The 23,654-nt window shown below is 38.1% G+C and overlaps 1 protein-coding gene across 1 annotated transcript in view; it reads right to left on the reverse strand.

Moving 5' to 3' along the window:
- Window positions 1-23,654, reverse strand: part of LOC136971614 (zinc finger protein 423-like) — a 93,069-nt gene that overhangs the window by 38,416 nt on the left and 30,999 nt on the right. Inside the window, exons 3-6 of the mRNA XM_067266091.1 lie at window positions 11,667-11,881; window positions 10,252-10,590; window positions 7,587-7,787; window positions 4,247-7,331 (exon numbers count right to left, since the gene is read on the reverse strand). Of these exons, the coding sequence (XP_067122192.1) occupies window positions 4,247-7,331; window positions 7,587-7,787; window positions 10,252-10,590; window positions 11,667-11,881 (3,840 nt within the window). The remainder of the gene's footprint in view (window positions 1-4,246; window positions 7,332-7,586; window positions 7,788-10,251; window positions 10,591-11,666; window positions 11,882-23,654) is intronic.

Genomic DNA, 23,654 nt, shown 5'->3' on the forward strand with positions numbered 1-23,654 from the left:
ATTCATTACAATTAACATTAATAAGTTTCGAATTACATCATGTAGTTAAATAGCCGAATGCACGCTGAATCGCAAGATTAGGAGAGTCCGGAATCGATTTCCATCGCTCTACTTCTGTATACATCTCTTGGGTCCTATCCAATCTTTGTTGTTTATTTCTTCACTTTTCCTTTGATATAATCCATTATTTAATTTAGAAGCGGCGTAAAATCTTAATTACTGAAATCCTTTATTTAAAAATTAATTTTTATAACGTTCTTTTACGTTTTTTTCTTTTATATTTTTAATGAGAAAGGACAATTATACGATGCTTTCGGCACTTGAAAATTACACTATCAACAATTTATTAATAAACACCAACTTAATAATAGTAGATCTGATAGAGCAATATTGCTTTAATCCGTGTATTATATCAATTTAATCCACTTTCATAACCATAATCTCATAATGAACATCGTGTGGGCATCGATAGATCAATTTCTCTTCGCGTTAACCAAAACTAATGGTTCACTTCATTGCACGAATTCAATAAAACGGGTCCATATACATTTTGACACATCTGAAGCATGGAAATTTCTCAAGATCTACACTTTATTTTATACGCTTACCTTCATTTTCCTATTAAGACAATATTTAATTAGCGTAACTACTGCTTATTTTCGTGTGTAAAATTTATAAAATAATAGATAAATTTAGCGATAGAAGCTTCATAATAGAGTATAATTATGTAAAAGTAATTATATAGAGGTTTATAGGCTATATAAATTATTTATGGATTTATTTTATTAATTTTAGAGATATATATATATACTCTTCTCACTAACTTTTCATCCATTTTCTAAATATATTAATTCAATAATCGATGGTATAAATCAAATGTTATCGTGCGATAAAATTTAAAGATTATAACAAAAATTTCCTCGCATAATATTAAGAATTATTGACATTTTATATAGGCCTATATTTAACAATACAGTACAATACTCCGCACGAACCTCCGAACAACGGCCACCGATGCCAACATAGGAAGTTGGAAGTTATTTGTATGCATTTTTGTTCGAAAAAATAAAAATGACCTGGGTTTAGAAAGTGACCGCTATTGAGAGGTTCGACTGTTTATTACAGAAGAAATAATTATTTTCTTCAGGAAAAAAAGTCAGCATCTGTAATTTACTCCAGTAATGTTTGGAACGTTTTAAGGAGGATTTAAAAAATAAATGTTTATGTGGTTCTACCATGGAAAAGAAAGAAGAAAAAGGAAAAGGAATACTTCCATTTCCATTGGTATCATAGTTGTTGCTAGCGGATCTCTTTTAATTTTCGACACATGCACGTAAATATCTTGTCTTCTACATCCATAACAGACACGGTCGTTGATTTATATATATTGATTTCGGATCTTCGCCTCTACTTTACATAACTTGACAGAGTTAAATCGATAAATTTCTTGCAAATTCTAGAGATATTTACAAGAACGTTTTACTTCTACAATTCTCTCAATTTCTCCAAATATTTCTACAATTTTAACCAAAAAATAATAATTATTTCATACTCTACAATATAATTGTTTATGGACTTACTTGTTTATTGTAGAAATAATTTTATTTAAAAAAAAAATTAACTATTATAACGCGTGTGGCATTTTTATAATTTAATTAATTAACAATCGGCAGTGAGAAGTTAAAAAAAACAATACAAATGCCGCCATTATTCACTTGCACTACCATAAGCCACTTTCTATGCATTAACAGTCGTTTTATTATTTTAAATGATTTAATCTAAGAAAATGAAAAGATCTTAAACATATTTTACATCCTACAGAGCTAATTTCGGGTGTTTAACTCTAAAAATTCGACCTCTGTAACATAAAAACAGGGGATAAATTATAAGTCGCGTATCATATCCATAAAGATGATTTTTATGTTTAATTAAAACAGAAAAATTCACGAGACGAATGACGAATGCCATTAAACATTGCAAACACCATTTAAAAAAGAAAAAAAAAAAAAAAAAAAAAAAAAATTGGCGCAACAAAGGGTGGAGAACCATTGAAGTTAGTGTCTCCATCTATCGTTAAGAAATTAAATACATTTGTGGGATAATTTGCCGAATTGTCAATCTAAGTTAGTAATTTATTTTGATTTTTCTGGATGAAACAATTTGTTTGTATAACAGGTTTTGACATTCTTAATCCCTCCCCTTTTTATTTATTTAGTTTATTTTCCTGTTTAATAGTTTCTTTGCCAGTTTTAATTAATGGAAAACCTAGGCATAGCTTCGGGATGTGGGTTAACCCCATTTAGTTTTCCTTAATTGTTGCAAATACGAGAACTGATAAGATTATTCGTTTTATTGTTTAGAATAGAAATTCGTATAAACAAGTATACAATTTTAAGTCGAATAATATTTGCTTAATTACGTTTATATATAAGACTTTTATGGAGTACTGACGCGTCGTCGCTTCGCACTTCACTTATCTTTTATATAAACTCTTCGTCAAACGTTATCCGTTCGTATTTGTTACGTAATAAATATTTACTTTTAAAGAGAATTTAATTTAATTTGCGTTTAATTTAAAATGTTTATTATTTAGAGAGAGCGACGAGCGACGCGACGACGCGCAATCGTCGCGTCACGTCGATGCGACGGACGTGTTTATAAACTCGTGTTAATAAAACGGTTTATTTATTCGGTTTTAAAATTCTCTAATTAGTGTTTAAAGGTTAAATTATCCAGCATTTTAAATTTAATCATTAAATAAAGCCGAAATTCTGCTTAGATTTCAAATTGTAAACTCGCGACCCCCGCGACAGGCAATCCACCGAGAATACTTAATTGGCAATCACGTGACCAATATTTTAAAGAGGGCTTTTTAACGTACGAAAAGTCGGTCCTTTCGACAATAAAGTATGGTATACGAGAAGAATGCCCATTACGAAAAAAAAAGAAGGTTAAGCGGCGAAGGGGATACAAAGTTGTGCTCCGAGTTAAGTTTGATCATTAAGAGAGACAAGCAGTTGATTCACATTCTCACCTTTTGTTAATCGTACGTCTACATCTCACCAGGAAACTCGGAAGAAATGCTATTAAAATGTTAAAAAGAGGACATATTTCATTGCGGGGACACCGGGTAGCATTGTATGCGCTCAACATAAAAGATACCAGCCGAGTTTCGCTGTCTTACTTCTCACAATTGGACTGCAAAAAGGCAGTTTTAAATATTAGACAAACGTGACTAGACGATGAGTTAACGTGATGCCAAATGTTTTATCCTTCCAGCTATGTCGGAAATTCGACTAAAAGGAAATATATGATACTTCGCGTAATTATTACTTTATATAATTTAACATCAAATGAGCTGCGTGAATGGTATAAAAATACAGATTTTAATCTTTCAAATTTTTCGCGAAGCCCGGAGGACCCAACTTTTAGGGAGTTTTAACAGTGACTTAACTCTTGTAACAGTTGCTTCGTGTATTTCTTTTTTTTTTTTTTTTTAAATCTATTATTTAAAAATGGGCCCGAAGAGATGGCCAGCCAACAAGGCCCTAGATCCTACTGTGTTGTAAAGAAATCAAAACTGGAATTTCTGAAAACTTGAATTTATTCTTCCGAACAGGTTTAAAAATTGTACACATTCTTTTCTTGGACCCTCTGTAAAATATATAAAAAACCATTAAACATCTACATTTTCGACGAAAATTAAGGAATGTGATTCCAATTTTTGGTTGATTGAAAAGATAGAATGGAAGATAAAAACCATATTCCCGTGTTAAAAGGTGAAAAATTTGTTCGAAAGAGATTATCGTCCATTTGACAATTTAACATTTTGACTTTCAACTCGATCTTTCAACATTTTATTGAGGGCCGAATAAATTAAAGTGTGTTTTGCAACGATACGCAACAGACTGGATATAGAAACATTTTCATAAATGTTTAAAATTTGCAAACAGTACCGAGGCTTTTGTGTGTGTGTGTGTGTTTTTAACACGAACAGTGCAGTTGGGTAAAAATGGTGCACACGAGGGGGTTTCTTTAGTTATCTTCCGTAACATCGCGTTTATAATTCTCCAAAATAAATACATAAATAAAAAATTCCATAAACGACGATGAGGAAGCCCTTTTTTGTAAACCGTTCTATATACACCTAGTGTATAAATAGTCATATTTATATATATTTATATATATATATACAACAAAAAGAGACACAAGGCAGCTGGTGATGATCGCTTTGGTGACATTTAACTGGACGCCTCGGCCGGGGGCACTACGCTATCATCGGTCACAGAAACGGGTGACTCCGCTCCTTCTTCTAACATACTACTGCATTCGCTACTTTCTAGATCTTTCAGGTCACCAGAAGACGAACTTTGACCCGGCGATGACTCCGACATCTCTTCTAACGAATTGTCTTCCACGCATGTTGTCAGTACTTGATGAGCTTTTTGGAGATGGTGATCGAGGCTCTTGGCGTGTTCGAATACATCCCCGCAGACGGTACACACGTGATCGTAATGTTTTTGATGAGCATTCACCATATGTCGTCTCAATTGTCGTGTGGAAGAAAATGTTTCACTGCACATTTCGCATGGATGAGTAGTCGAAGTTATGTGAATCCTCATGTGTTCTTTCACGTGACATTTTCTGGAGAAGGTTTTTCCGCAGTGAGGACACATGAACGGTTTAAGACCCGTGTGCGATTTTAAGTGAGCTTTTCTGTTTTCCTTTCTGGCAAATCGTTTCTTACAGATTGGACATTCGTATGGTTTTTCTCCGCTGTGGGATCGCATGTGGATGTTGAGATTCCTCGAAAGAGCAAATTCTTTATTACATTGTGGGCAAATGAATTTAGTTCCCTGCGTATGAATTCTCATATGACCTTGAAGATTGCTCATACAAGGGAATACTTTTTCACATTCCGTACACGGGAAATACTTCTTTCCTTCGTGAAGATCGGTATCGCTGTGACACCCGAAGTGATGTTGCTGCATATCGGCCGACGTGTAGAACACTTCCGGACACAAAGAGCACTTCAAAGTTCCTCCTTTTTGTTCGTGAATTTTTCGATGATTGTTTAGATTGACAAAATTCGCAAAGACTTTGTTACATTCGGGACACTGCAATTGATTACAGTGACTATGCGCTATCCCGTGATGTTCTAATTCTGCACGAAAAAAGAATCTTTGATGACATTGGCTGCAATCGTAAGGTCGTGAGTTGAGTCCGTGATCTAACATGTGTGATTGGATGAGATGAGGTGTGGTAAAGACCGAACTGCAAATGTAACACGCATAACTGGAGCATCCTTCGAACGTGTGTTCGATCAAATGACACTGCAGTTTGGCTGGAGAATCGAAAACTTTGTGGCACAGATTGCATTCGTGATTGGTTCCTTCTTGAAGAACGTGAGTAGCAACGTGTAACTGAATCTCTCCTTCCGTTTCAAAAGACATTTGACATTTAATACACTGATATGTTTTCTTGTGAGTAAGTTTATGTTTCTCTAGTTCCGAAATACTTTCAAATTTGACTTGACATTCTGAGCAACGAAGATCTTCAGTTTTGCTGTGAAAACAATCTTTGCACATGTAAGTATGCATACTCTCGTGTTTTCCTGTGATTATAAGATTGCTGGCTTCGAATTGTCTAGTACACACACAACAAGAATACAGTGTCTCGCAGTTCTTCAAATGAAACCTGGCGTGGATTTGCACTTCAACATCCGACATTAATGTCTGTCGACAAACGACGCATGGAGTGGGTAAACCGCTGTTATGTTTTTGAACGTGAGCAAAAAATTGTTCTTCCGATTTTAAAACCACTCTACACACCACACACGTGCTTCCTGTTACAACTTTACAATGAGTCAATTTATGTTCGGCCAAGGTGGTAGCCGAAGGACAGATCTCATCACAGATATTACATTTATGTTTACTGGGAGTTACGGTGTGAGATTTCATGTGATTTTCCAGCTCCGTCCTCGATTTGCACGACTCGTTACAATAAGCACAAAACAAACTGACTGCACTCTGTCCCGTCTTCTGAGTGCGTACGTTGTGAACTTGTCTACGATGCGTGCTCAGGGACGAATCTGACGGAAACGTGTTATCGCACAGTTCACAACGAATCGTTTTCCTGTGATCGGAAGTCGGAGACGTAGTGTCGTGTCTCGTTCTAGTTTTCAAGCTCAGATTTTGTACACTATCGTCAATATCTTGCGGATCCGTCGAAGCCATGGTTTCGCCGGAATGACGAGTTTGCAAATGTCGATCTAACAAAAATTCAACATGGAAAGCCTCATCACAGAGTGTACACACAAATTGCTTTTTATGACTCTGAAGATGATACTGTAGTTGCAATTCTGTAGGAAAAGACAATTCGCATAAGAGACACCTGAAAGGTTGGTGTTTTGATAAATGAGCAACTTTAACGTGTAGTTGGAATTCCATTTCGGTTCTGAATACGGAATTACATGTGGTACACTGAAACAATCGGCACTCGTTACTATGTTTAACAGCGAAATGAACTTGAATAGTAACTTTAGAATCGAACATTTCTTTGCAAAGAGCGCATCTGTACAGATGATGAGCGTGAATATCCATGAGATGTTTTTGCAATTCGTCCGGTTTAGTAAATAATTTTAAACAACACTGGCAACCATATTCTGTACTGGTGGAGAGAAAATGGGTAATCACGTGATTATCGAGCTGTTCTTCGCTGCCAAACTCTCCGTCACATTCGGTACAAGAGAACTTGATCACGTCTAAGTGAGTCTTCAAATGGTTTCTAAAAGACTCGAAATCGGGAAATGCTGCATTGCACTGGCTGCAGAGTAAAGTATTGGGATTGCTGAATTGAGAAGCACCGTTATAAAGAACGTGTTCTGTCTTAGCTTTCTTCCTGCCATTAGTTATGGGATGTTCGACAGGTTCCGTCTTCAAAGGCACACTTCCAGTTTCGTGGATAGTGCGAACGTGATCGGTGAGCATTGCAACACTCGAAAATACCATATTGCATTGGAAACAATAAACGTTTTCTCTGCATTTGGACAACACATCCGTGAAACTATGCACCGTTAGCGTATGCTGTTGCAAACTTTGAACAGAAGAAAATTTCATGGTACAATACTCGCAGTCGAAATTGCCAGCCTGGTCGATTCGTGATGGAGGACAGTGAGCTATACTAGGATCTGTTAACTGTTCGTTAATGTGATTCGATTGCACGTGCAGTTGGAGTTCTTCGAAATTATTAAATTCACCTTTATTGCATAAGCTACACGTAAAGTTTATATTGCTGAGTCCATTAACTTGCTCCGGTTCTTCCTTATGCAGCTGGAAAAGGAAAGAAAAGTTTAATTAGATATCTCTGCGTTACGATTACCAGAATTAAATTTATTTCGTAAAAAAGAGATATTAATTTCAGTCGTTCTAATGATTCGAATTACTTTATCGTGTTTTTCTTTATTTATCTCTCGAGCTACCATTAAGTTTTTGTCGAGTGTAATGAGTTATAAGTATAGGTTTCCGATTCAATTAGACAGGACGTAACATTGATGACATTGCACTTGCCAATTATAGAAAACCTACCTTTCTGTGTTGACTCAGTGCTTCTAACGATAAAAATGTTTCCTGGCAAATAGAACATCTACCCTGACTCTCGACAGGATGGACTTGTTCCAAGTGATGTTTAAGAGTGTTTGGTGTAGGACAAAATTGAGGACAAAAGGCACACTGGCAAGATTTATCTGCTGGAGAAGAACTGTCTTCTCTGTGAGTGTTGATATGATGCTGAAAATAAAAAAAAGAAGAGTCAAAGTGTTATTTATCATAAGTTAAAGATAAATTATCACCCGATACTCCACCGGGCGTTATTTTAACGTTTTTAGCAAGCGGTGGCAAGTCACAGGTGTCTTATCGTGACTATATTCTTCCGGAGAAAGCGATAAATTTACATCTTATAGTCACGAAACAGAATCATGGTTATTACAATGGAGGGCTTTTGAATTCGGAGAGCAGTTTGGCATTAAAAAAAGATTCGTCGTCACTCGGGATTTCTTGACTATAGTTGATTCGTTACGCTTCGTACCTCTCTCTTGTAATGTGTTTGAGTCGAGCCAAAAGGCTCTACGCCTTCGCCACTAGCTAAACCTGTCATTACTAATAAATTGCCCGAGCTACTTTGGTCGGTCTGTATTGATTTTCACATAATTATTGGGTAACGTGAGAACTACCGTACTGGCCACGGACCGTTAGTGAAGGGTGGAGTGTGTTTAGGGTCAGTGATCTTGTTACCAATTCAGGATTTGATATTGTTTGAGATCTCATCCGGATGATTTTCCGCTACAATGTTTAACCACCATTGCTTTAAATTACCAAGAAAATTGAAGTCGAAACAACACTTAAAGTCTTGACTTCGTTTATAAAAATCTACAAGTGTCCTTTATGCAATTTACTAAACTGTGTAATTCCCTAACTTCTGAATGCTCCACGTTATCATTAGTATTATTTAAATGAGGGATGAAGTCGTTATACTCATTAAACTTATAAATTAGTTGGTAACTTGTAGAAGAAATGCAACTTATTAGTTACACAAAGAAGCTCTTGATTAACCGTAATAAATTTCATCATAATTAAAAATTCAAATTGAATTTTTAGATTTTCCAATCCTTCCTTTCTTCGTTTTAAGTATCTTAATTAAAGAAAGCTTTTATCATCCCCGCACGCTAATTAGAAAACCTCATCTATCCCAATTCTGAATGGAATAAATCGTCAGCTTTTAAGGTAATCATTTCTTTCTTTTTCCCAACGAAATTGTTAAATTATACTAAAATGACGAATTATTTCTGCCATTTCTTTTATCGATAAAAACCCCTTTCTTCTTTTAATAATCGAACAAGTTGCAAGTTTTGATCGTCTAAAGTCGGCTCTCGGACACACAATAAATTTGCGCAGCTAATGAAACAATTACCGTGGCAAATAGCTATTCAAATTGCATCCGATCGTGATAGTTGCAGCTACTGTTGAATGGCAGTTAAGAGGTTGCGACTTGCGAGAAATTGCCGTAAACAACGTTTAAAGCATCAACCTCGTTCCGTGTGGGAGGATATTCAGTTCCAACGTGGATAAAGGCAGTTGTGGGCGTAAAGTACGTTGAACTGGACAATTTCGTAGCGTGAGGGCTAACGAATTTTACTTATAAAACCGATACTGGTACCGTCTTCTACCCCTATAACATTTTTCAGTTGCCGGGTGGTCTCTTTCTAATTGATATTAGTTTGGCTCGGTCGCACTAAAATTTGCACCATTAGCTCTTCGCAACAGTTTTGTGTTGTCAAACACGCAAACACCTGTCACACTTCTCTCATTAATTTTCTTTTTCTTACCCGTAGCGGAATAGATTAAAAACGCTTCTTCACTCTGGTACCATCTATCGAGCTGCATACTTGGTTTAACATTATCTAGACACGAAGGACCGGCTCCGGGCTAGGGCGGAGGGAATGCCTATTTAGTGGGTGTAGCTATTGCGTGTTTCATATCTGTCTGCCATCAATGCTTTACCCTACCATTTTCTACCATAAAATGATGCTGCTCTACGGTTTTAAAGAAATTCGAGGCCACTCAACTCGCTCTTCCACACCGCTTATTTCGATCCTCATCCAGCAATAAATCCAAGAGGAGAAAAAAAAATTATATATGTGGAAGTATTTGTATTAATATCGGCTTCTGATTGCTGTATATACATTATTTATACGAATTATCTGCATAATTACTTCAAATAACATGTTTTTCTCTTTCTGGTTAACGACTACACGGTTAAATTTCGTTAAACGATGATCAATCTCTCAGACAATATTTTAAAACGAAAAATAAATGGCTAACGATCGTCAAAGGCCTTTCTTTCGTTTTATATAAGCTCATTTTTAATAAATAAAATGCAATATATATCGATTAAAATGCTAGAATTCTCTACGCGCGTGTTTTAAAATGCAAATGAAGAGTGGAGAATAAATAAAGTGTCAAAATGGCTTTTTGTCAACGTGACTTATAGGCCTACTGTTTGTTAAATCAGTGACAGAAGCAGTTAACATCTCCCATGCTTAAGATGATATTCAATGCGTGCATTTATGGTTAACGATCGATGGCGATTCATGGTGGCATTTTTATGGTGTTAGATTTGAATTGTATGTATTGCGTTATGTAGGAGTGGTATTTTACCTAAAATCTGATATTTAAAAGAAGAGTCGATGCTTACCTGTAAATCCCTGGAGCTAGTGAAAGAAGCAGAACATTGGAGACAACGGAAGGGACTGTGTCCGGCCTGGCTTTCCTTTTTGTGGTTTTGCATGTGGGAAGTGAGAGCAGCTGCTGTGTTGTAGCCTCTGTTGCAAACGGTGCATTGGAAAGGCTTTGCATTGTCGTGAGTCTTCAAGTGAATCTTCAGATGGTCGCTACGAGAAAATGCCGATTCGCAATGAGGACATCGGTATTTTCTGTCACCCGTATGTAGTTTGATATGCCGATCTCTGCTCCTCTTATGTTTAAATAATCTCTGGCAATAGTCGCATTTAAACGGCATCTGGTCACTGTGAATCTGAAAGGAAAGGCATATTTTTCTTAAATAAATATACAGGGGGTGGACATTAAATCGATAGCGCCAACTGCTTGCTTAACTGAAAGTTATATGTGTAATTTCGAAGCGTATCTCCACTACTAATTGATTCAACGTGTAAAAAGCTAAATATCTGATTTTCCAGTCCTTCTCCGTCTTGTCACTTTAGAGAGCGTCGTTAGAAGAAGCGCTACTTTTGTATGACGTCCTTTACTAATTGACTAGCTCCCAAGGGGAGTGAGGCTAATTCTGTAAAAGGCTTACACCTGTAGCATAAGTGGAAACGTGCACCCTCACACACGCTGCAATATTTTGTCACAGTGATTTTAATTGTGATTTACACCACTTTCTGTCCCACGATAATTAAATTTCGTTCTCCAACATATCCTCTAGGGCCAACATTAGTGTACTTCCGAAAAGCAATCGATAAAACAAACTATCCAAAGTTTTAGTTCCATTTGTGAACAACACCAGTCCGTCTTGCTCCAGACTACTTAATGCGTTGTTCGTTCGGGGAATAATTTCATTCGAACGAGAATCTCCAGAATACATATAAACAGGCCCGCGTCATCAGAACTTATAATTACAAATATAATTAAGACAATCAATTTTTGAAGATTAAGTACGATTAAAGCGAATTTCCTCTTTTCTAACCGTCTCTGTTTTTAACTAATTCGTAAAACACGCGTTACGCTCGAATTACACGCACGAATCCTAGAAAAATTAAAATTTCCTCCGTAATCTGTTTAATTAGATATACACGTTTTGGCAACAGGTTAAAGTATTCAGAAAGCAACCCAAAGCCGGGTGAACGGACAAAGACCAGAATAAGCTATACAACCCTATAATAAGTGGAAAGCCAAACGTCATAAGTTGACAGAACGTGTCCTTACTCCACCCACTATGCACGGTAGGTTCCCGCATTCTGATTCATAAAGTATTTTTTAACAGACCATTGGCAGACCTTTCAGTAGATCTAATGGATCTTCTAGGTTACGACCCTCGATACTCGCTACCATCGAGTGGATACGGATAACCCCCAGTGATAAAATACCTACCTGTTCATGTCTTTTCAGGTAGCTGAGACGAGGAAAGGCCTTGTCACAAAACTGGCAGGCGTAGGGCGTGTTCTCTGTCACCCCAATGGTGTAGGTGAGGTCGGTATCTGGATCAGAGGGTGTGGCGCAGCTGGTAGGAGACAAGGATAAGGACTGGTCATCAGGGGTGTCCGAAGACCTCCACGATGTGGGTGTACCAACCCCGCCGTTCAGTCCTGAAAGCAACAACAAACGTTTTATACTATTTCGTCTTTTAAAGCTAACTCATCTGCCTCACTGATTGGACACGAGCATTTCTATTTTCTATGGTCCAAGATGCTTATCTATGTATAATATATCAACTACCTTTCTTTCCCATCTGCCCGTTGGCTGGCCACTCCGGAACAATAGATGCATCCGCAGATAATACGGGCCATCATTAATAAAAGTGATACCAATATTTAAAGAACGGTCTGTGCCAGACGTGACGGCACAGCTCTTGTTGATAATGCCTTCTACTATAAAAGCAAGGGTAGGAAATTATCTTCCTCCCATGTGTCGAAGCTCTGACACGAAGAATTATCCTATTCCTCCGGGGCTTAGGTAAGGTTAATTACTCAAGACAATAGACTTTTATATAAATCGACTCTTCGATATTTTCTCCTTTAAAGTGTTAACAGCTAAGCTAAATTCCACCTATGATCATGATTAGATTACACACGCCTATCTACGACATACCGCGACACACATTGCCAGAAAAATTCTCCTGTAGGAAGTGTTTTTTATGTGTTTACTAACAAATATTTCCTTTTTTATAAGCATTCTACGCTTAGATATACTCCGAATTTCTTCTATTTTAAATACCAATAATGGCACACGTAACGGTTTTTATAGTTCCCATTCGGAGTATGTGTATGTGTACTCGAGTAGCCTACATAAATTTCAAATCAGGCCTCTTTAAATCGATTCTAGAAAATTATTTTCCCGGTTATTAATACATTTCTAAGAATAATTAATTAATTAAATAGTCGCGAGGGGTTAAATAAATTGTTTATTCTCTCCAATAAGCTGTCGAATGAGTCAATCGTATGCAAAAATGCCCAATTTTTAAGGGCAAATCTAATTCGTTGATTAGTAATGGGATGAAATGTATAGATTAATCTGATTTTTCTAATTGTTAATCAAAAATTATTCGCATTGACGTATCATATCTGGGACGGATACGCCCAATATTTGACAAGTAAATTTCCGTATTGTTATATTGCAAAACATCCTAAAATTTAGAATGTATTGGGGATCGTGAACGACATTCTAATCTAGGGAAAAAAAAAATAATAATAATCTCGTATAATTAGGCCTATAATTCTCTAAGAAAACGGATAAAATTAGTGTTGTTCTTTTAACCAATTGCTCGAATCGACGGAGGTCTTAATGGATCGTAGATAACCGGAGGAAATTATGTAGAAAATTAGAAAGAATCCGTCCCGTACCAATGAAAAGGTCGGAGATAATAAAGACTGTTATCGTAACTGTAACTGTTGGAGGAGACAAAAGAAAGACAATCCGAGAAGCCAATGAAAAAATCGCAGATAATGAATTATTGGCGTGTATCGATTCTATAGACATAAGCTTAGGGGTAGAGTCGTTTAGATTAAATCTATAATTACAAGGTTGCAGATAAATGATTATAAGAAAGAGTTACGAAGTTTACTTTTATTAGATTTATAAAACAATTATTGATTTTTAAAAGGAGAAAAGTAAAAAACCTCCGAAAGGCGGCAAATTTCAAATTTAAACGAATAACTGTATAGAAGGTTAGCGATTTTGCGCCTGTTACGGGGGAAAAAACGTAACGAAATTACTTTGGTTAAAATCGAATTATTTGTCACGTTTAGAAGCCAACGAAATAAATTACCTTTCGACTGGGGATCCAAATTAGGAGGGCCTGTATTATTCCTATTTAGCATTTATCTCGGTTACGATTAATACGTTATCTATCAATAGTAAAAGGCGCGATACGACGGCGTATGCGACGTTTACCTGACACCTGTAACCCGAACGGCTACCGTAGGTAAAAGATATCAACTCACTAGCTATCACATCCATTAACTTCATGCTGCCGGTCGGAGCGGTAGAACTGGACTTGATCCTCAGTTCCGCTGGACTGACAGTAGCCAGTCGTCCTAGCTTGTCATCAACACACCGAGGTCAGCCAGCCGTGCTGGCAGGCTGCTAGGTAATTGGCTACCCACGGCCACAGGGACGTCCGAACTCTGTTGGTGGGAGGCTAGAGACGCCGTGTGGGGTGCATTCTACCCCCTCCAGACACGTGGGGGACAAAAGAAAGCAGGACCCACTTGGCTTCCACGTCACCGGGGAGAATAGTTGATGTATAAGTTTTGGGGGCAGTGGAAACGGGGTTGGGGGAGTGAATGCGGGTCTTCATTTCGCCGCCCCCTCTTCTCCCCGGGCCATCTGCTATCACTTTGTGCAGGGTTCTGACCCCGGGTCCGAAATAATGGCCTAAATAGAGCTATCGGTAAGGAAGTGTCAGGTATCGAGCTCTCACCTGCCACCCTCCTCCTAAGACCGTTATGGTGCAGTAGACTGCACATAGTTTACGGCCAGGTTAGGCCGGAAATGTGTCTGAGACTGCAATTGATTTTTTCTATTCTTTCTCTCTTTCTTTTTCGCTCCGACCGAAAAGTTCCGCCGTCGGTTTGCTTGGATTAAAGAGAAAAAGTCACGTCTATCATCAGAACGTCATTAGCGGTTTTCCTCCAAATGCGGCGTGTGCGTGCCGTCTTCCGGACGTTTGCCTGACCCCGCGAGATGTCCCTCGACCCTTTTCACACGTACCAACAGGAGGACCAACCGCCAGATGTTGCTCTAATCGCGTGTATCTGCTGGAATGTTTTATCGTTCACCGACAGCTCCCAAATGTCGAGGTGCATTCGACCTGGATCTACTTTACTCATCTACGCTCTCCCCCCCCTTTTTCAAATTTATAATGGCATCTGTTTGAGAAACGAACGTTGAATATTGAACAGAAGAGAATTTACCAAACTACAATTGGCGGTTGCTTAAGGAGGTGGTGTCTTCTGACAGTTAGGGGGCCCCACCTAGACTCTTTTATAGGCCATCTCCGACAGCCTTCTCTGGCTGATAAACTATTCCCGACAGCGATTTTATAACGTTGCAAAAATCGTCCCGGTTAATTCGAATTTACTAACTAACGAATAATTCATTTAAATTGCTTTTAAAAACGATACAATTCTAACAAATTAAGCATTACGCCACCATTATTACGATTAAAAATGCAATAAAAGAAACGTTTCTGAAATGCTTCTGTACAGCGAAGGGGGAAGGGAAAAAAAACACATTTTAATCGAAATTATTTTGCTTAAATTGGAAGTGATGGAAGCGGCAAAATTCAGTTGTTAGTCATGCAGTAATGTGTGTCAATGTTAACTTGTTCTCAGCGCTTCGCTCTGCCCATTAAAAGGTTTCGCTCTTCGAGTTACCAATTACAAGTGTTTCTGTTCGCTTGCCCAAGAAGAGTCGAACCAGATTTTTCACCCTATAATCTTATTGACCGCTGTCTCGTCCGAACGTTTAGATAAAGAACAATGGAAAAACAAAAACGTTAAATCAATTACAAGAAAAGTGGCAAGAGCCATTAAAGGTTACATTTTTAAAGCGAAACAACTATTGATAGACTTGTTAGGGGGTTACACGTCTCTTCTCATAAATTAGCTGGAATCTAGCTATTTTTGATTAGCGGGACAGCATTCAAAAAGACTCGTACCCCCGTAGAAAAGAAGTATTTAACCTCTCTCTCTCTCTCTCTTCTAGGAGAGTGACGAGATAAGAAACTTTTCAATTAGATTCACCCCCCGTTCGCTGCCAATATAAGAATGACATTCGATTTATTATAATTAATTAACTGCTAAGGCAGTGTTTGAAATCAATCCGAATCCGAGACAGTAGAGACCAGTTTGCATATTGATAGGGGTAGCCGGTTATAGAAGTGTAAACAATAATGATTGGTCGAAGTTCAAATGGTAATTTGCTGCTGTGCAAACACATCTGGGCCGTCGATCCCACACCCAAAAAGTTGTCCGGAGGGTAGCTGATGGATCGCGTATTATTATTATTTTTCTTCCGTCGCAACTCGCGCTATAATAAAAACTGACAAATTAGTTTGACCCAAATCCCTATCGCCTCTTCCCAATTCCATTTGTATTTCGAGTCGATAGGCGGAAGAACAATGGCCAGCAGGTGCGGCCAGTCGGACCACGGGGAGGGGGGGGGGAAAGAAGACCAGCGGAATACAACGTGACTATTCCCCCCAACATCGATCAATCGCGTGTTCACGATTGTGTAGGCTCGACCATTTATCTCGTCCTTAACCCCGAAATCGTCTTCATCCGGTCAAACAATCGCATCGCTTAATTAAAATGCTTCATCAAACGTCTAACTATTATAGATTACATCCAACCGCAGCGGGAAAAAATCGAAAATTCCGCCATTATACCCTCGAAACTAATGGAGGAATTCCACATTTCCTCTGTATAATCGGGCTCCGTTTTAGCAACAGAAAATAAATGGTACGTATTTACGCTTATTTTATATTTAGAAAAAAAAATAAGAAAAAGTATATCAATCGAGACAGAATCTTTTTCTTTTTCGAACGACTGAAAAGCAGGACATTCGTTGCTTAGTGTGAGAATCTAAAAAGAGGAGAAGGGGGGAAGAAGAAAATGTCGTGTGAACGTCCTGACAGGAAAACCACACGCGCTGTTTAAGATTTATAATCGTGTTAAATGTTTAACGAGAACGAGACGATCCGATCTACAAAATCGTTCTCGTTAAATTACATTGTTTAAACAATTTCTACCCACGCCGAACCACACAGTCTGACACGTTCTTTACGTGTTTCCGTCAGTCGATAATCAGAATCCACTTCGAAAATCTGCTACGAGTTTTATCAATCTCGATTCTGATAGCAATTTTTTTTAAATTAAACACTAGAAATTATTACAGGAACACGCAGAATGTGCCTTATTACGAATTCTACTTGCGCGTGTATCTAGTGTCGCTAACAATGTAAAAGGTTTTTTTTCCCTCTGTAAAACTCAATGTAGGACATTTTTAACGACTAATAAATTATATTATAATCGAATACAATGAATAGTAAAAAATTTTATCCGAGATATTCGGTATTTAACACGATATTCGGATCGTTTAACCGAAAAAAACACGAGAGGAAAAAAGGCGTGTGACTTTTTCAGAATAAATTGAGATTTCCTAATGAAATTAAAGGAAAGGTAATTATATTAGAGTCGGTAGGGAGCGTAAGTGACAAATAATGGCATTCAATCATTCGGGGCAGGGACCTAATTGGAGTAGAGCGTGTTGGCTAGAACGAAACGACATCGTCATTGGCATCCCATTACCCGAGTGTGGCCAATTAAACTCTTTTTTTTTTTTCTTAAATATTTATTTTTGCATATTAGGCGGCCACACCTAGATGGAAACATGTGCAGAGAGGTCCCTACTAATCGTTACATCTCGGGCCTTACGGACTTATCGGCGCACAGGTGGCGAACCGTGACGTATCGAACGACCTCCCGCGTGACGGTTAAATACGCGATGACTTCCGATCACCTATAATTAGGACTAATGACGACTCGGTATAGGATCCCACCGATTCGATCTCGAGTAATTCGATCGATTTAATAAGTGGGGTGAGGTGCGGGCCAACGTACCGGCCTACGGGCCTTTGGCGAGTCAGACCCTCGTACCATTTGCCACTGTCGAGGTGAGTGACCCGCTCGGTTCGGCACGGCTGGACAGCTTGGTACCATGGGCTAAGAGCAATTAGTCTGTACCGTGATCAAATAGCGGAAAATTTTGTCACACACCCGAAGAACTTTTTCGTCTGATGCCCGATTTGGATCAAAAAACGTCTTCTTCCCACTGTGACTGTCATGCCGAGTGATTGAAATGCTTACTATTAATTGAAGTGTGGCGTGCGGTTCTCACGGCTTCGTCTCGCCTCGTAAAATTATATTCCCCCCTCCCCCAGTTTGGGACGACCGACGCCTCGGGTACCACCCCGGGCTAGTAAAATCGGACGTGTCGGATCCCCCCTTTTCGACTTCTACACCCATCGATGACGATCGGGAGTGCTAATTCTCCATCCGAACTCCTATCAAAAGTCGGACGGAGGAGAAGGAAAAAAAACAGAAGGATGGGATTTGCACGAAAGGAAGGGAAAAGAAACTAGAGCGAAAAGAAAAAAAAGCAAATAATAAATTGAAACCCGGCGAGAAGGAAGTGTCCAGTTATAAAGTTAAGTGTGAAAAATAGGCTACTGCAGAGTATCAAACTCGTAATCTTCGTATCACGCCGAAACTAATGATTATCTTGAATTTTCGGATAGCCGCTCGGGTTTTTATTATTATTTCTAGTGAAGAGGATAAATGTCTTTTATTCCAAATATTTTATTTTTCGCCTACTCCAATATTAACTTTATCGCAACGAATCCTTTCGAGAGCACGATCGTGTTCTCCGGGAGTATACATCATCGCCATTTTTTTTTTAAATTATAATTATAATTATTGCTTTTATCGTCGATTCTTCTTCGTTTCCGGTTACTTTTCTCATTACTCGAAGAGGCGTGGACGATAGAACGACGATTTACGTACGAACGGTGGGTGCCACCGCCAAACAAACGGGCTTAAGTGGCCATTCACATTGTAAAATTGTACGCGGCTCAAATTTAAATTCCTCGAAGAATCGTCTACGCAATCTTTACACCTTGTTCGATAGAAGATTATTCGGCTTAATTAGTCTGAGAAGAAGATGATTAGAGGTTAGGGTCGTCCAGCAACTCAGATAACGTAGCCGATTGAGGAAACGTAGAGCAGCTGATTAGTCGGCTTTCACCATTGCAGGCATCATCAACGGCAGCACACTTTACTTTTAGGTGCGCGCAGGTGTACATTTTGACCCCGACGTCTCGGTAGTCTGAACCATCTTAGTCTAATTATCGCTGTAAATAGCGTATGCCTTAGGCCCGCTTTGTTTTAGCTGAAAGACTCCGGGAGATGATGGGGTTGAGAAAGCCGGCTCAGTTTTTGCCCGCACATCATATATCTCTTTCAGCTGCGGCCTTCTAAAGACGTTATCACTGCCGAGCCCGGAGCTGGAGGGGTGGGGGGGACTGTCCCCTCGGGCAAACCGTGAAGACGAACTAGATAAGGCAAGCCACTAAAAGATGCAAAGGGTTTCGTGTTAAGACAAAAGGGGGCCTCTCTCTCTCTCTCTCTCTCTCTCTCCGCTCTCTTCGACACAATCGGTGTGGCAATTAACATGACACTCAACAAATACGAGTTTGAGCCAAATCGTCCGGCAACTCTCTCACGCTGATGACGTCATTTCGTCATGTCACTGAACTTGCACCGAATGAAGCCACGGGGAATTCAAAAATGTTACTTTCTACTATTATAAAACCCAAACCGGTAATTGTTCCCCTATTCCCTAAATTAATATCACGCTTTCCCAGTCGAGACGTCCCTATAACGCACCGTTTTATTCGTTTGAAATCAATGAAATCGCCATTCAATCATCACACCTTCCTCCAGGGAATGATTCAAAACTCTCCATTTAAAAGAAAATTTAAAAAAAAAAAAAAAAGTCCAGAATTATTCGGGAAATAAGATTTTAAAACACGCGATTGTCGATTTACTGTGACAATTATTGCAACCTCCCCTTACAAATATCATAAATTTCATTTTAAATTTAAAAAATAACAATGGTGGAGGAAGAAGAAGAAGAGATTAAAATTTATGAATATCACCCGGACGAAATTATAGAGAAAGTCTCGGGTGCGTATTAATTAAGAATTTTTATTGTCGACATATTGTTTTTCAATCTTGCCCTTTCTGAGAAGAGTTTTTTTCCTCCACCAATTCCGAGAAATTAAATCTAGTTTGAATCGAGCCACACAGAACAAAAACCCCTCTCCATTTTCCTTCGGAACAGTGTCAACACAACAAAGGAAAGAACACGTTAAAATACTCGGTTTCGATGGGAAAAATTCGTAGATTTACTTACATAAAGAGGAACCTCCGCTGGACCGAACCCGGATAAAACACCCATTAAAAGTTTTATAGCCTTATTTTAACTCGTGTCACCACTAATTGAATCCGGCGTGGACTTTTAAAAGGTCCACGAGTCTGGTGTTTTATTCGCGATTATATTAATTAAATATTCGTAGACTAGTGTAATAATTGAAATTAGACAATTCGACGGGATGAGAAAGCCACTTTAATGAATTTTCGGTAGGCCCGAAGGAAAAGATTGCTGAGGGAAGAGAGAGGAATTCGAGAGAAAGAGCGGAGAGAACTCTTTTCTAATCAATAGAGGGAGAGAGAGTGAAGAGCTTACGTATCTTCCATAAACCTGTCAGAGCCGCTTGTGTCCAAACTGCCTCCTGTCAAGCTGATTGTTGCCCCAAGTACCGTTTTTACCTTTCTTTCTACCAGTAATAGCAGAGTGGACTTCAAGGACACGGCAAGGACGACTTTCGAGACGGATCTACCGATGTCGTTCACACGGCCTCTGACGTCACGGCAATCATGATTTCGGTCCCCCAAATCTGACCGAGGTAAAAAGAATTGTTTCCTTAATAAATTTACGACAAAAGTTTTGCCAATGATTAATGGTTTTATTCCCGACGGAATTAATATCTTGGCAGAAATACTCGAATATCTTGCTCTGATCGATTCTTTCGTCAAATGTCCGGGGACTAATAAGTCCGGATTGGCTTTTATTCACTTACTTAGTCAAACGTGTTAATACTTTTCTTAATATCTACAATTAAATATAATGAGCTCTGTGAGGATTCGGGCCGTTTCACACTGTTTGGCCATCGGAGAGGTCAATGGCAATCTAACAATTATTATTATTGTTATTAGTGTGATTAATTCGGCCGGCGATAGAGAGGTCGGAGTTAAAGAAAAATCGATTTTTGCAAGGACAATGAGTTCAGCAAAGTGTGAACGTTGCGGTGTTCTCTTTTGGGGGTGTTGGGTCATCCGTTATTACCTCCGCCAACGGTGGAGATCGCATCGTTTACCAAGGTCACTCGTGTCACAGCTGGTGGCCATTTTTCCTTTGGTTATAATTACATCCTGCGCCCGAAAAACTGTTTACAGGAAACGGAGGGGTTTTTGTTTACTTTTATCTACTTCCGAAAACCGATTATAGATTCTTCTTTTTCTAACCGAAAAGTATCGTCGTCGCGGTGGTCTTTTCCTCAACAGACGACAGACTAGGTGATAACTTGCCATTGGCCTTTGTCACCCAATAGTTTAGAGGCGCCGTGGCGTGCAAACAAGTAGTTAGAGGTATCTTCGTGTGCACGTGCGTCTTACTACACCAACAAACAACTGGTGCAACGCCTCGCACAATTAACTTGTGATACCTGATGTCTAAACACACGCGATCTTTCGCACAAACAACGCTCTCTCACTTTTCGGTACAGTCATTTTTTTTTGTTGAAGGTGTGGTCGCGATATTCTCAAAAATTATCGTGTGCTTTTCGTATATTTGACAATAATGGGTTTAAACTCGGGAATTTATAGCGTATTATTCTTCATACAGCTAATACAGTAGAGCCGACGAAGCGAAAAATGCAAAACATTTTTATGCAAATTAGTCTTTCTTTCGTTTTTTTTTTTCCTCGCTCATCGATAGGACAGAAGATAGTCAATCTTCGAAAATTATAGATTAAGGTTTAAAATTAATAAAATTATATAGCTTCATTATGCAACATCCCAATTTTTGCCATAGAAATGGCGTGCAACGACGAAGAAATGGAAGTTTTACGAGTCGAATCTCGGCTCAAAAAATCAATTTTTGGTCTTCTAATCCCGGCCATTCACATCCGTAATAAGAAAATCTACCTGTAAACATTCGTCAGACACTTTAAAAACCTTCGCCAGTATTAAAAAAAACACGATTAACAAAGCGATTAGTCGAACAAACACATATTATGCAACGATATTTTCGAGTTAATAAAGCTTGCATAGCCTAATTTTTAAAACATACAGCCTAATAAAACATGACCTTGTTTTATTTTATCGCTATTAAAAATAGTTTAAACGTACTTATCTGATTATAGAAGAAATTATCTTAGAAAAATACACACCGTAAGTACAGTCCTAATTTTCGGAGAGGGAGAAAAAAAGGTGAAAATTACAAAACACGATTTACACAACATTCGTGATAAATGGTTCGTTCGTAAGTAACATTTGTTCGATATACCCTACGGGTTAAATAGCTTATTGTATATTAAAAAAAATAATATATATATATATATTAAAAAAGGAGAGGGAGGAAAAAACAGGATAAAGAATAATTTTAAGTCTTTTTAAAATATCTCGTTGCTTCTTCAACCCCAGTTTTCCTCCACGTTAGCACGCAAACAGTGATTATCTTCGGTCATTTGATACGGGCTTGTGTTAAAATACAAGAAGCTGAGAGGACGAGGGAGAGAGAGAGAGAGAGAGCCATCAAAGAATTTGACAACTACGTTTATGCCCTCTTTTTTTTACACCAATATCTGCTAGATTCTACACGTGGACGGTGCCAAATCACCTAAAAATTTATTAAATACTAGAAAAACAACGTTGTTTTTTTTATTTTTTATTTTTTATTCTTACGAAATTCCTGTCTACAGTTGTCAAAGGATGATTATATATCTATACAAGACTTAAATGGAGTTACAGGCTTGGTTTCCTTCGATCGGGTCGATGATCAAAGTGCTTACTCCATGTTTTTTTTCACTCTGTCGACCCCCCTCTCTTTCTATCATAGCACTAAAAGCTACCGGTCAACTGGAGATAGCGTGAAGTCCAACTGGGGATCGAACCCGATGTAGAGACGAATGTGTAACACGCCTCTACATCAACCAACCCTCTGTCCATTGTTAACTGTCTAAACGATTTCTTCGTCTCGTAAAAATTACGTAGAATCTACTTAAGAAAATGCCTTAATAACGTAGAATGAATTTGTTTACTTAAACTTTTCTTAGCTTTAAGAGGGGGAAAAAAAAGAAAATGGCCGTTTACAAACAGGAATTTATTTCCTTTTTTTCTTTGAAAGATTTTTGACATTTTACGTCATTCAATTTCCTTAACGACGAGAAGAATTTCTGAAGTTAAGACTCGATAATCGTCCTTTATATAAAGGAGGGGAGAGAAAAAAAATTCAAAAAGTATAAAATAATGATTCCATTTCTATAGAAACCTACTGTCATTCTTTGATAACCTATCAAGATCTATAGAGGAAAAAAAGGGGGGGGGGTTTGAAAACGACCAGATAGATCTGAAGAATAAAGTTAAATAATCATAAGAGAAATAGCGCAAAATACCTTTGTAAGTAGTGTTTTTTTTTCATTAAAATATCCCGACAGGATGCATTTTCCTATACAAACGATGATTTATAAAATTCGTGCCGAAATTCGGCGGAAAAACGTTTTATTTGTTCATTGTTGGCGATTGTAAAAATATATATAAAAAGAAAAGAAATGGCGCACAATTCATGCAAATCGTTATAACAATGGAAGATAAAGGAATGCCAAAGACAATTTTTTTTTTTTTTTAAAGAACAGAAGAATTTTGTTAAAGTTGTGCCGATTTGTTTAATGAAGTTATTTTCGATAACAGACAAAAGAAAAATGCCAATTTTAAACAGGAAACTTTCCTATTTTTCTTCCACTTATTCGCCCTTCGTACACGAGTAAAATTAACAGATAAATCGATATATTTATAGCGATATTTATTAATTATATAAAGAAGGGATTAAAATATATTTATAACTTAATTGTTTTTTTTTTATTTTATTTATTCGCCATTCTGGCTGACCACAGAATAAAAGTTTTAGGACGAAGAATGATGCTTCAGTGATGCTGGAGATGATGCTCCGAATGATGGA

Source organism: Centruroides vittatus, unplaced genomic scaffold, assembly GCF_030686945.1.
Source record: "Centruroides vittatus isolate TY-2023 unplaced genomic scaffold, ASM3068694v2 contig_2634, whole genome shotgun sequence".
NCBI classification, from domain to species: domain Eukaryota; kingdom Metazoa; phylum Arthropoda; class Arachnida; order Scorpiones; family Buthidae; genus Centruroides; species Centruroides vittatus.